The 12606-nt window shown below is 43.1% G+C and overlaps 1 protein-coding gene across 3 annotated transcripts; it reads right to left on the reverse strand.

The window, feature by feature from the left end:
- Positions 1-1767: 1767 nt before the first annotated feature.
- Positions 1768-4926, reverse strand: POP4 (POP4 homolog, ribonuclease P/MRP subunit). Of its 3 annotated transcripts, none has more exons than XR_008462730.1 (6): positions 4902-4926; positions 4776-4828; positions 4104-4327; positions 3242-3319; positions 2580-3060; positions 1768-2147 (listed from the first exon to the last, which is right to left on the reverse strand). XR_008462730.1 is itself a non-coding variant. In XM_009908923.2 (6 exons), exons 2-6 carry the CDS (start codon positions 4271-4273, stop codon positions 2011-2013), a joined length of 549 nt encoding a protein of 182 aa, XP_009907225.1. In that variant the 5' UTR covers positions 4274-4327; positions 4776-4840; the 3' UTR covers positions 1768-2010. The 3 variants fall into 3 exon arrangements, 2 of the variants coding, with proteins under 2 accessions (XP_009907225.1, XP_054026201.1); XM_009908923.2 differs by lacking the exon at positions 4902-4926 and having other exon boundaries at positions 2580-2681; positions 2999-3060; positions 4776-4840; XM_054170226.1 differs by lacking the exons at positions 1768-2147; positions 2580-3060; positions 3242-3319 and having other exon boundaries at positions 4268-4327; positions 4423-4828; positions 4902-4925.
- Positions 4927-12606: the final 7680 nt, after the last annotated feature.

Genomic DNA, 12606 nt, shown 5'->3' on the forward strand with positions numbered 1-12606 from the left:
GAGAACTTTAAGGAGTAATGGGTATTAAGTAGAGTAACTTGTATCTAACAACTCCAAATGGATCTTGTTCTTGCTTCACAGATAAGAATTCAATGAAAAGAGCATCTACTCTTGAAAGTGCCTAAGTGTGTTTATCTGTATTTTCAAAAGCTTTCCCAGTGTTTCTTTCCCCTAGTTTCCCACTGCTGTGAAATGCTGTACGTCCCTGTATACAATACACATCTCTAGAAAAAACACTGGCCATTTTCCCATCTCACAGGCAGGTACTTGTATAGTTGCAACAAGGATTTATTTCCATACCAACTATGTTAGTTCCTGCCTTCAAAGGGGTCAGAGGAGCAGTCTGTCATGAAAATCAGTATTGCCCACACTGATATCAGCTGATCAGTCTGGTTTGGTGATGCTGAATCTGGTTTGTGTCCAAGCCTGTGCCAGGAAGGTGCAGCTTCCCTGTAATTTATCCCAGGAACGGGTCCAGAAAGGAATTGGGAGGTTTGAAAGCAGACTGAGGTCTGACTGGCAGTTAGTGTTTTCATAGGACTCAGGAGGGGTGGAGATAATGAACTTTGGCTTTCTCATGGCAGATGAATGGCTTGTGTGCTCTGTAGCACAGTTAGGACCTCAAGCTGGAGCTGGCCTCCAAACACCTGTACTAGGCTTTGGTATAGTGTATGTGAGGAACAACTATGTTCTCTGTAAACAAATTGCCCTGGTTGGCTACAAATGCTTGAATGCTGGCAAGGAGAAACTTCTCTTCCTAGATAAAAATCTTTCAGTTGATGTGGAAATTGACTTCCTACCTTAAAGTGAAAGCTACCTTTGTAACAAACACCACAGAGGCTTTTCTGTAACAGAAAAATGGTAAGGCTGAAGCGCTCAGAGCTGAACAATTCTCTGCTGGGGCAAGTATAAGGTCTCCCTTGCAGCCACTGTTGCAGACTACTGCAAAAGGCAAATATTTATAAAAGGTTTAAACACTACAGGCTTCTTTTTAAAAGTGCTGCTTTATTCAGGGTGGTTAGTGAGTTTAGAAGACTTACCTTATGAAACTTCTGATTTCTTGTGTTCTGGTGACGCAGTGCTCACAGACAAGTGAAATAAATTGCCATCCACATTAACCTTTTAAAGATGGTAGGTCATGTATGTTTTAAAAGAGAGAGGGCATTTTTGGAAAGGTATAACAAAGACACCACATCTAAATATATATTAAAAAAAGGTTAAAGCTCTGTGAATAGAGGTTAAATATTCATAAAGCAATTTTATGGCTAATTGAAATGCAAGATTGAGTAGGGTCACTTGCATTTTTGAATTTCTAGCTTTAAGTGCTTCTCTTTCCTGTAATGTGTTGTGCTCCCTGCACTCTGGCATGTCAATATATACGAATATAGACATATCTGATTTAATGTTAAAGTAATATGCTGTTAGCAGTAAGCACCTGATAAACAGCTTGCAGGGTTGCAGTAACATGTTTAGTATGCTTATTTTTTTCATGTAAACACGTAACAATGCTAAACACAGGGAAGGAGGAAGTCAAAAGGTAAAACTTGTCAGTTGAACCAACTTGTTTGCAGGTGCTTGCACTAGTCAAAGGTACTGATGCTGGCCCAGGAACAATTGTCAAAGCAACTTCCATCAGCTAGTCCCACTCTATGCATATGATAGGCAGATAAAGACCAGTTTATACAGAAGGTAACTCTGATAAATGTTATTGTTACAAGATAGAATTTTCATTGTGCAAACTTATGAATTGAATCAGAAGTCAGGTAATCAATAGAAATCATTTAAGTTTAATAAGGCAGAATGTTACATACAAATAAAAAACCACAACAAGTTCCAACAGTCTGAGACACTCCTTTAAAGGTAACACACTCCAAATAATTCTTCAGTGAGAAGCAAAGTTTCAGAAAGATTTCACATAGCTATGCTATTTCCCACATGCCCCAGAACCTGATATTTCAACTGCAGGAAAACAGCACCCATTTCTAGAAATACTTCTGATGTTCCATAAAATCATAGGTCAATGGTTCCTTTCAACTTGAATTTTTTTGCAGATCGCTCACTTGCTCTGAACTGGAACTTGCTTCCATAGATGTAGGAAATGAACCCATCAATCTCCAAGCTAAATACATTGTGAAGTTTGGGAACAACTGAAAATGTAATAGGGAAGAAATTAACAACGGTGGACTAAAGCAAGTCCCTGTTATGAAATTATAATGACACATCAGAGGATATTATTCACACCTAGACTTGAGGTTTGCCACCTTTCAAGTTTTGTATTCTTTAGCAAGAGAAGAAAAAACCAAACAATAAAATCTCGCCATTTTAAACTGGAATTACTGAAGTAATGCTCCTTCAGCAGCATGCATTAAATGTTGCAGAGAACATCTATTCAGTATTCAGTATCACTAAGGTTGGAAGAGACCTCAAAGATCATCAAGTCCAACCTGTCACCACAGACCTCATGACTAGACACTAGTGCCCACTGCAGGCTTGAACTCACGACCTTCCCCATTAAAGGTCTTATGTGCTACCAACTGAGCCACACCAGGTGAATAAGCTGCATGCAGAATCTTATGTACCTTTTAATTTGTCCTCTTCAGTGATGATTTTGAAGACATGTTTAAATTCCTGTAGAATGATTCCTGTTATCCCAACGTAAGATGGGCACCTTGATTTTGTGACTGGAAGAGATGTGTATTAGAAAATTTCAGATGCAGGTAGTTTATTTGCTCTTCTACAGTAGCCTCATCATTTTAAAGACTGGTTTGCAATATTCTGAAATAATGTGATTACAGTAATCATGAGTAAAACTTGCAACTAAGAGCGTGATTTTCAAGAGCAGTTGAAAAGTAATTGGTATGATTAAGTAGAGAGAATCCGTTGACATATGGTCTCAGCTATGTGGTTCTAGATTAATAGGAAAAGAATGTAAGAAGCAGCACTTAAAATACAGGAGTGTCTTCTTAACTTGAGGTATAAAAGAAAACAAACAGAGTACCTGTAACGATAGCTCCATGGAGATCAGCTTTCAGCAGTTTGCCCTGAATCATATGTGGTTGCCTTGAAGAACGTGGGATCAGAAAAAGTTAGGTTTACAAAATGTGACTACTGAAATCATGGTCAGAGCTTACAGAAATAGTACATATCCTTATCAATTAACTAGGATGTTCTAAACAGTAACTCAGTAAACCTGGAAATATCTACTTCATAAAAACGACGCCAACTTAAAATCTCAACTTACGCATCTGGTTTGAGTCCATGACACAGGTCTCTGATATACTGTTTCCAGAGTTCATGCAGTGGTAGAAAGAGGGTGTATCTGCAGAAGATGACAAAAAGCTTTATACAAGAACTTAATTATATTGGGGAAAAAAAAATAATTGATTGATTACTGAAGTAATCCATATCTTCAAAAGAATTAAGACTAACACTTGTAAGTTTTGTAATCTGCTCTCATTTCCCAAGTTGTGAGGTGTCCCACTCCAAACAAGTCTGCTTCACAAAGAAAAGTGCAAACTGCATATGCTCCTTTCATATCAACTTAAACTGCTGACGTGTTTTAGGGGATCAAGCTATGCCTAAGACCAAAAAGATTTCCACTCTTACCTCCCCTCTTACTCCATGTTAGCAACAGCTTGGCCTTTATGCAGCATGCATTGGTTTGAGAAACCTGATGCAGAATTTACTCTGGTTACAGGTAGTCTGACTTTAAAAATGGAAATCAGAAGTAACTGTATTTGGGTGTGATTTTGTGTTATATTTTGGCATACAAAAGGAAGGAGAACAGACAAGAGTGGAGTCACCATCCCTGGAGGTATTCAAAAAGGGACTGGACATGGCACTTGAAGCCGTGGTGTAGTAGTCATGAGGTGGTGGGTGACAGGTTGGACTTGATCTTTGAGGTCTTTTCCAACTTTACTGATTCTATGATGAGAACTGTTTTCTGATGGTGAAATGCTAGAGTCTCAGGCTAATACTAAAGGGTTATTGACCTTACACACTAAAGGATTAGTAACCACGTGTACACACTGCTGTTTTTGTAGACTTTTGATGCGCTTTCTACTTTTACTACATAAATAGGGGGGGAAAAAAAAAGCTCTTACCTTTGCTGTTCAGGTTCAATTTCAAAAAGACGCAGTTCTCGCCTTTGCTTGGCAGTAAAACCTTTCGGTTTTTTCCTCTTTTGTTTTGCCTTTTTTTTGGAATAATGCTCAAGAACTACAGCTTTCCGAGTTAATATATCTTGGATAGCTTCATCTTTCATTTTTGGCATACTGCGCTTCAGGAAGGCACTTATAAACGCTTTGGCCTCTTCTGATCCCTGAGGCTAAAAATATTTTAAAAGATACTTTAAAAATACTACATTTTTATTTAATTAAGAACCTGCTGCTGACTCGTAATAGGAATTTGAGATCTACATACAAGTGTCCGTGTGCTGAAACTTCGCGCATGCGGTGCCGAGTTAAGCGTACAGCAGTTCCTAAGACAACGCCACTGTGTGCGTTTAGCGTGAGGCGGCGCGTTCGAGCGCTAAAGCTGAAAGGAGCGCACCGGGGAAAGCCGTGCCGGCGCGCCGCTGCGGGAACAGCCCCACACCCCTTCCTCTGCTGCCTAACAGGGTTTTTATGAGATTGTGAGAAAATATTTCCACTGCCACATAACTCCCGCCAGCAACGCTCCCGGGGTGGGAGCTTCGGGCGAGAGGAGCTGCCCCCGGGACCAGCCCCGACGGTTGTCGTGCCGGGCCAGGGCTCCTCGGGCAGGAGCGGCCGTACCTGGAGGCGCGGCTCCCCCGTCTCCTCCGGCGGCAGGCGGCGGTACAGCTGCCCTGCAAGGCATACCGAGGCAGGGCGTCAGGCGGAGCCGCCACAATGCGGGTCCCGGTCGCCCACTGCGCTTACCCTCCATGGCAGCGGCCTTCGCTTCCGGCGCAGATGGTGACGACGCTGAGCCGCGCCTGCGTAGCGAGGTGGCTGCCGGGGCTGGCCGCAAGGTGGCGCCTGCGCGGCTGTGGGGCCTTTCGGCAAGGCTGCGTCATCGGGCCTTGCGAGTGGGGCTGTCCTGACGGGGGAGGATGGCAGGTCAGGCTTGTCCCGGAATTACTGTGCGCTGAAAGTAGCTCGTTGTAATTCCTACTCTGTTGAAAGCTTGCAGAGGCCCTCAGAGGTGCCAGGGGCAGATGCAGACCTGGCGTTTCGGTGGTGTTCCCAGCCCTGAGGGAACAGGCGCTCAGCCCCTTGGCGCTGGCTGAACCCAGGCCGAGCTCACTCGTAGCTGATCTTCACACAGCTGTCGTGTCCAGCACACCAGCCTTGGCTCCTTTCATGAGCTCTGTGGGAGCGTCAGCAGCTATCGAAGCTCAGGGGGCCCATGTTAAGGGGGAAGCTATCCCTTTCGCTCAGGCCTTGTCTGACATCCGCACAACAAAGTCATAAAAGGTAAAGGGAAAGGTGTGTTAAAAACCTTTTTGGTAAATGGGAGACAAAGAAAGGGCGGGGGGGAGGAGTTGTGTATAATTGTTAAGATTCTGCATTTCAGGAGACATACCATCTTGTTACCATCTCCCCCACTGGTGGTTAGGGTAGTAAATCACACCCTTAACCTCAGATTATAGAGCCTGTGCTGACTGAGGTAACCAAGACACGCGTATTCTGGAAGGGGGAGCCTCAGGGCATGTGCTAGTTTGTGGGTTATTGCCTAACATGGCTGGCACTGGTGTTCCAAAGAACTCTGTGTCATAAATCACAAACCATGCTGTTACTGAAAACAGCAAGTGAACACCCCAACACTGATTTTAGTTTTGAGTAGACATTCATTTTATTTATGGCTGGGCATATAGGGGGTCACTACCCACATAAGAATCTGAGCATTTTACAGAGAATATGGGTAAGAATTTTATGCATATTCACTAAAGTTCTGGGACTTGATTAGCACATTAATCAACCTTTCAGAGCCCATTCTTTCAAATGTCCCCCCCACCTGCGCATTCCAATACTCTGGCAAATTTTGGGGAAGGGTCTTCAAGAAAAATCCCCCTGACTTCCTCTCTCTCTGATGTTCATAATTCCATTCCCTAGTTCATCTCGAGGTTCAGAGAAGTGTGGACTTATTAGTGAAAGTCTTAGTTGTTTAGAAGCTTTCTTATCTTCAAGAATACTGCTGACTTCACAGTTTCTTACCTTTCCTTTCACAATTCATCACCACCTTTGAGGCCTTCAAAGATGGTCTCTTTCTCTAGCTGTGTTCTGTGTGATCTCAAAAAAACCTCAAAGGCTAACAAACTAGTCACTTTTACTCAGTGGTATCAGTGCTGGACTCTGGTTTAGAGGGAAGCCATTGCTAAGATCAAAATGTAAAGGCAGGAATGTTAAACAGGGAAGTTATATTGCTTATCACAGCTGTAAGGTTCTACAAAAGGTGAAGCTGTGGCCAGGGTAGACTGTTAGATTAGCCATTTAAATTAAGATAGATAGAGAACACTTAATACTTTTAATTTGTTAGGTGTATGAACAGTCATGTTACTGCTGTTATTAGGCAAGTCACAGGTTTACTTCAGCAGAGATCAGGATGTAAAATTAACATTATTTCTAGCCAGAGTCAGAGGAAAAAAAATCCTACAAAATGAAATCTGGTTATTGTTTCTCTCTTTTACATGAAGAAATTCTCTGACTTGGGAGAGTAACCTGAGCTTCAGATAGTTACAGCCAATTAATTTTCCTTGTCAGCCTTAGCCCTGACTCATGCTGCCCTCTGAACAGACCTGATGGTTCTCCAAATACAGCAGAGGTTGATATTCTTGTCCCGGGTGGATATTGGCGTAGCAGATAGTTAAGCACTGCTTGGTAAAAAGGATACTTGGGAATCAAGTTACTGAGGCAGTATACAGGAAACACAATGATTTTGTTGAGTGCTGCTGTGGAGCAGAAAGGCACTAAAGTGATCCCTAACAGGGAATGAAATTGTAGATCTTTCTATATATGTGTAAAGAAGACAGGGCCAGTCTCTGCAGAGTATTAAGTTTGAGCACCAGTTGGTTTGTATCACAGACCTCCTGGCAGTTAAGTACATTGCCACAACAAGCAGATCTCTTGGTTCTACAAAGCTTGGACTCCTTGAATTGTCATTGCTACTAAGAAAAGATCAGTTTTCATGAATGGAGTGCCAGGATAAGCGCTATGGCTCTTTAGGGCAGTATGAGTGCTCCTTCACTGGATTTATGCTGCAATTCCTAGGGCACTTCAGGGATTAATAGTCAAATCAGTGTTGGCAGTGCTGGTGTTGTAAATCCAATGATCCAGGCTAAACTGGTGCCTGGGGAAGCCAGTCTCTTCCAACAGCTCTACATCTTCATTTTTCAATTTATCTTCAGGTATAATGTCTGTGGGACTGAGATCAGCACACTGGTGTGCCAGCAAGACAAACACCAAACAAACATGACAAAGAATACGTGAAGACACTGAAAACCCAGAGAACAGCTGAAGACACTTTGCAGGTAAGAAAGAGAAAGCTCAGAAAGATGAGGAAAGTTGAGTAAAACAAGAATACAAAATGAAGTGGAAATATGCAAAAAAGAAAATAGAATGCTCATTTCTGAATGTGCAGTGTGACCCACTCTGCCTGTCCTTATGCATTACACATTTGTAGTTTTTTACATCAAGTAAAACACCTTGGAATAGGTTTATAGTGATATAAGTCCTTAATATATATTATTAGTACCAAGTTATGGGTGCTAACATTGTAATTTCTTCTTCTATTAAATCTATGTTTGGCTTTATTTATTCCCCCCAATAATAATAATGGAAAAAAAGTAAACTACCTGCAGTCTCCCAGTACTGAAGCAATCTAACTGTGTGCACTAGGGGGCCATATTGCTGTACCTATAGGTACTGCTGAATTGCAGCGGTGGGGGAAAAAATGTGTGTGGGCCAGGCGAGGTAACAGCTGTGTCCTGGGTAAAGCTGAGTGAATGTGGGAGCAATTAGAGAAAGAGCTTTATGCTGACAGTCAGAGAAAGCTAAAACTTGGGATGCAGAGTGGCCAAAGATGGTAATTAAAGATATTTGTGTGACACAAGAATAGAAGGTAAGTGGTTTTTTAGGAAAAAAGAGAGTAACTGAAGCAAGAGATGAGCAGAGGTAACTGAAATGAACTATGTGTGTGAGAAGTGACTGGTCTATAATCACTGTTATACTTTTGCTGACTGTCACTGATACAAGAAATAAATACTGTAATTCTCTGGGAGTGCCTCAGCCAGCATTTGAACTCTCAAGATCAGTATAGGCTATTCCTCATGGCCAAATTGTATTAGCAGCTGAATGTGGTCCCTAGGGACATCTGTACTGGTGAAAATAATTTCCATTTAAACCCCTTTGAACTGATTTCTTCTATCCAGATGTTAAGCTTCTAATAGAATTTCCACCCCCTTTCCCATGACTGTGCTATAAGCAGTGTGTAGCCAGCCTATGTATGTCCCATGGCTGTCCCATCATGCCACCACTGCTGATGCTCTGTGGTTGCTGCCTTCTCCTGCCAACACCTGCTCTCGACCTGGCCAGTAGTGCAGGGCCACTCCATGCCAGCATTTTTCAGGTGCCTTGGTTGACTATATCATGCCTTACCTAGCCTCTTCCTAGTTCAGCTCTGCCATGTCAGGGCAGTGCTTGTGTGCCACGTGCAATATGTTTTACAGGCATTTGGTGCTTCTGTCTCCCTGTAACAGGGAATGGTCTAGGAAGGGGTCATGTCTAGGGGTGGCAGCGGGCAGGCAGGGTGAGAATTGGCCTTCAGCAAATGGGTGGGCAGAGTATCTGGTGTCAGTAGCCTGAATTTTCATGTTGTGTCATGGTATGTTTGCTGGAGGAATAAGTTGTGTGTGTGGAAGGCCAGACTCTTGCATTAGGGATTTGGCTGGCCAATTTTAGATGGCTGTGATTGGTTAATGAGTGTCACCTTTTGATGTACCCTGTATCACTCAAGTTTTTCTTTTCCACATACTTCTCCATAAATTTTTATGCTTGATAAGCTTGTCTTTAACTCATGGATCAGGATGAGATGTGTGTCCTTGTCATTCCCCCTCCAGCTCATAAATTATTCTTTCCAGCTGAAGGTTCATTTACAGTCTTGGCTTCTTGACATCTCAAATGGCAGCTGCCACTTCAGGGTAAATACATAGACTAGCTTTCTGAACATGATGGAAATAAGAAGAAATTTGGAAACAAAATCCTTTGTAACTTAATAGCACAGAAATCAGAAGGCAAATAATAACCCCAGAGTGTTTTCAGAAAGTACCCCTGATACAAAAGCCGGGATGTGAAGTGAAGCCGGAGCTACGCTGGCTCTTGGGGGTTGGCTCAGCCGTGGCGAGGCTGGTTTCACTAGAGGGCAGCCCGAGACCGGGGCCGGCTGCTGCACTCAGCGCCTCCTGTGCTTACTGCTGCCGCCTGTAGCGATCACGCAACCAACCGTTCCGAGTGTAAACTTAAAAATTGCTTCCTCTTTTGGAAGAAATTTGCCTATTTTCAGCTTCCGTTTGTATGCAGGATCACAGGATGTTAGGGGGTGGAAGGGACCTCCGGAGAGCATCCAGATCAACTCCCCTGCCAGAGTAGGACCATATAATTTAGTGCAGGTCACGCAGGAATGCATCCAGATGTGTCTTGAAAGTCTCCAGAGAAGGAGTTCCAGTGCTCTGTGACCCTCACAGTAAAGAACCCTCCCACAGCACCCTCTTGTGCCGTAGTTGATATCCATTGCCCCTTGTCCTATCACAGGGTGCAACTTAGGAGAGCCTGTCCCCTTCCTCTTGGCACCCAGCCTGCACATATTTATAAACCTTTATTAAATCCCCTCTTAGTCTTCTCTTCAGATGGAAAAAGCCCCAGGTCTCTCAGCCTCTCCTAATAGGACACATGCTCCAGTCCCATGCCTCCAGTTCTCCCATGCACCATCCCCTTTGGCATCCTCAGTGGGAAGAGGATTTTGAAGGAGTTCAGTTTCATTGTTAGTTAAGCAGGCTACTTACTTAAACACTGATATAATCTGCTATCAAAACAAGAAGCTATATCCCTCTTAAAATGTCAAAAAGATCAGTGACTTCAGAGTACCTGGAGATAATTACTGCGAGCTAGAACTGCCCGGCTTTGCCTTGCAGAGCAGCGCTAATAAACACTTGCCCCCCAGAACAGTAATGAGGAGTCAGTAAGCTGAGGCTTTGGCAGCTGGTTTGGTTTTCCTGCTGCTGAGATCACGTGCCATCCAAACACACATGAGGCTGACAGACATCACTGCTGTTCCTGAACAGTTTGTATTTGCTAATTAATGCCAGCATTCTGCATTCATGTATTATTCCATGACAGACTGTCTTACAGCCATTACTTTTGCTGTGCTTTGAGTCTCATCTAGAGATTGTTGAATATTTTATTATAAAACATAATTAATGGTGGCTTATATGATAGGGATGTATGATGCAAAATGAGTATGAAAATGGATAAAGTAATAATAGTAATTGAATAGTTTAATGTATTTCATTTGGGTTTGGTTAAACTATATGCAATTAACATAGTTCATTAGAATTAAAAAAGAATACAAAACAAAAAGGTTTTAGGGTAAAAAAATCAGTTATGTTGGATTTTCATCCAAAAAAAACCCTTAGACTTTTATCTAGAAAAGGGTTGTCAGAAATATGTTCCTGCATGCTGCTATTTGTAAGAGAGTGTAATGCAAAACAATGCCTCAAAGAGCTTCGTGCTGCAATACTGTGACTGCTGAAGTATTTGTGCTTCTTCTGGTCACCTCTAAACCTCCTGGCACTGCCAGGACACCCACATGCTCAAGGACCACCCACAGCTGAGTTCTTAAACATAGACAAGTGGTTCATGTCTGCTATCTGTACTTTAGCCTCAGGGCTCTGGGGTAAGATGAAGCAGTTCTTACTACAACTAAGGTGATGGGAAGGAGGAGGCACTTTTCACCCAAGGCTTATGTTAAAACAATTTGTGCTTTACTGAAGGATCTTTTGCTGCATTTCTATTCCTCTGCTTGGGGCAGAGCTCAGGCAGAGGGCACCCTTCAGCTCAGGGGATTCTTGCTGGGACCATGGGGGCTACTCCTGCTGCCCCAACCCACAGAGGAGCAGGAAGCTCCAGACATACAAGGCAGCATATGCAGTGCAGCCACCTCCTGCACAGCTCAGTGCCAGCAGGTGCTTCATGCCAAACAGCCTGCATGCCTGGAGTTGGGAACTGGGATGAAATCCCAAGAAAGTTGACAAGATTCATTGATCAAACAGATAGAAATTTATCATTTTTCCTCTGTAACAAGGCATCCTTCTGATGCCCTGCTCCTGCCAGACTGTTTCAAAGTAACACAATTCCTTGAGGTCCCTTCCAACCTGGTGTTCCATGATTCTGTGATGCTGTGGATTAGGCTGTCAGGAGTGAATCATTCTTTGTAACAAAAGGAGAAAAATAGTCATAGCATCTGGAGGTTTTGACTCCTGCTGCAGGCAAGGTCTTTATGAGTGGTGGTCAGGATGGTCAGCTGCTTTCATGCAGCTCATGGTGAGGGTTTTAGTTCTCTGCTTGTGAACTGATTGCTTCTGATCTGATGGTGTGTGGTGGGGCAGTGAGGAGGTCAATGCTGCTGGATTGCTTTGATGATTGTAAAAAGAAAAAAAGCTCATCCAAAGCCAACCCAAACCCCCCCTGTCTGAGGTCAGTGCTCTAGTAAGTGCCTTTAAAAGAAACAATAACCTGGTGCAATAGAAAATATTTTGTCCATCTCTTCAGTAGAAATCTGATAAACCACAGAAAGAGGCAGGTGTCCAAGGAGATAAAAGTAATAAATGTGGCTGCAGTTCTGGAGTGAGCTGGTCTGTCAGGCTGGTAATTAAATGAAAGCCCCTTTCAGGAAATGCTGGAAGTGAATAGATATACATGGAGATGCCAATTAATTTGCCTCAGCAATGTATGTTAGTTTCAGCATGAGATTAATCAATATATTTTGCAGTGGGACAAAATAGTTGATGTGGGAGAGCAAGGCAATTATTGCAGGTGGTAGAGGTTGTTAAGCACCATACACTTCTTAGGACAGTGGATGAGAAAATATGAATTTAAGCAGATCCTCTAACCAGAATTAACTAATCTCCCAGATTTATAACTGACCCGAACACGCATTTGCAGGCCGCTGCCAGGGGATCTTTTGCTTTGTCACAGCTCAGTAAATACAGAGCCCTAGTTAGCACAGAGCTTGAGTCACTCTGTGTTGGTGTGGTTTGACTGGATTTCTGAGAGTTACATGAGTGTGAAATGAGGAGTGCTGCAGCTGTGAATTATACCTCCAGGAAGAACAACAGTTACCTGAGACTGCTCTAAGCTTAAGGGTGCTGTGGTAGGTGTACAGAGGTGGTGCAGGAAAAGGCTGACTGCATGTATAAGTGTGCTGCTAATCAGCACAACTGCACATGCCACCTAAGCTTCTACTTAGGACCTCATCATCTTTAGTGATGTAGCACTTACTGCTGGCAGTTCTGCCCAGCTCCTTCTGGTTTGTGGTTGCCCTGTCCTGGAAGAAAACAAATTCTGAGGCCAGATGGATGTCGAAGCGGCA

This window comes from Dryobates pubescens, chromosome 19 (genome assembly GCF_014839835.1).
Source record: "Dryobates pubescens isolate bDryPub1 chromosome 19, bDryPub1.pri, whole genome shotgun sequence".
NCBI classification, from domain to species: Eukaryota; Metazoa; Chordata; class Aves; order Piciformes; family Picidae; genus Dryobates; species Dryobates pubescens.

Coding starts and splice junctions, on each gene's coding strand:
- POP4 (XM_009908923.2), bottom strand. CDS start 4,273: ATGCCAAAAATGAAAGATGAAGCTATCCAAGATATATTAACTCGGAAA. Junction 3,320..4,103: donor ATTGAACCTGAACAGCAAAG/GTAAGAGCTTTT, acceptor CATCTTCTGCAG/ATACACCCTCTTTCTACCAC. Junction 2,682..2,998: donor CCATGGAGCTATCGTTACAG/GTACTCTGTTTG, acceptor CATCTCTTCCAG/TCACAAAATCAAGGTGCCCA.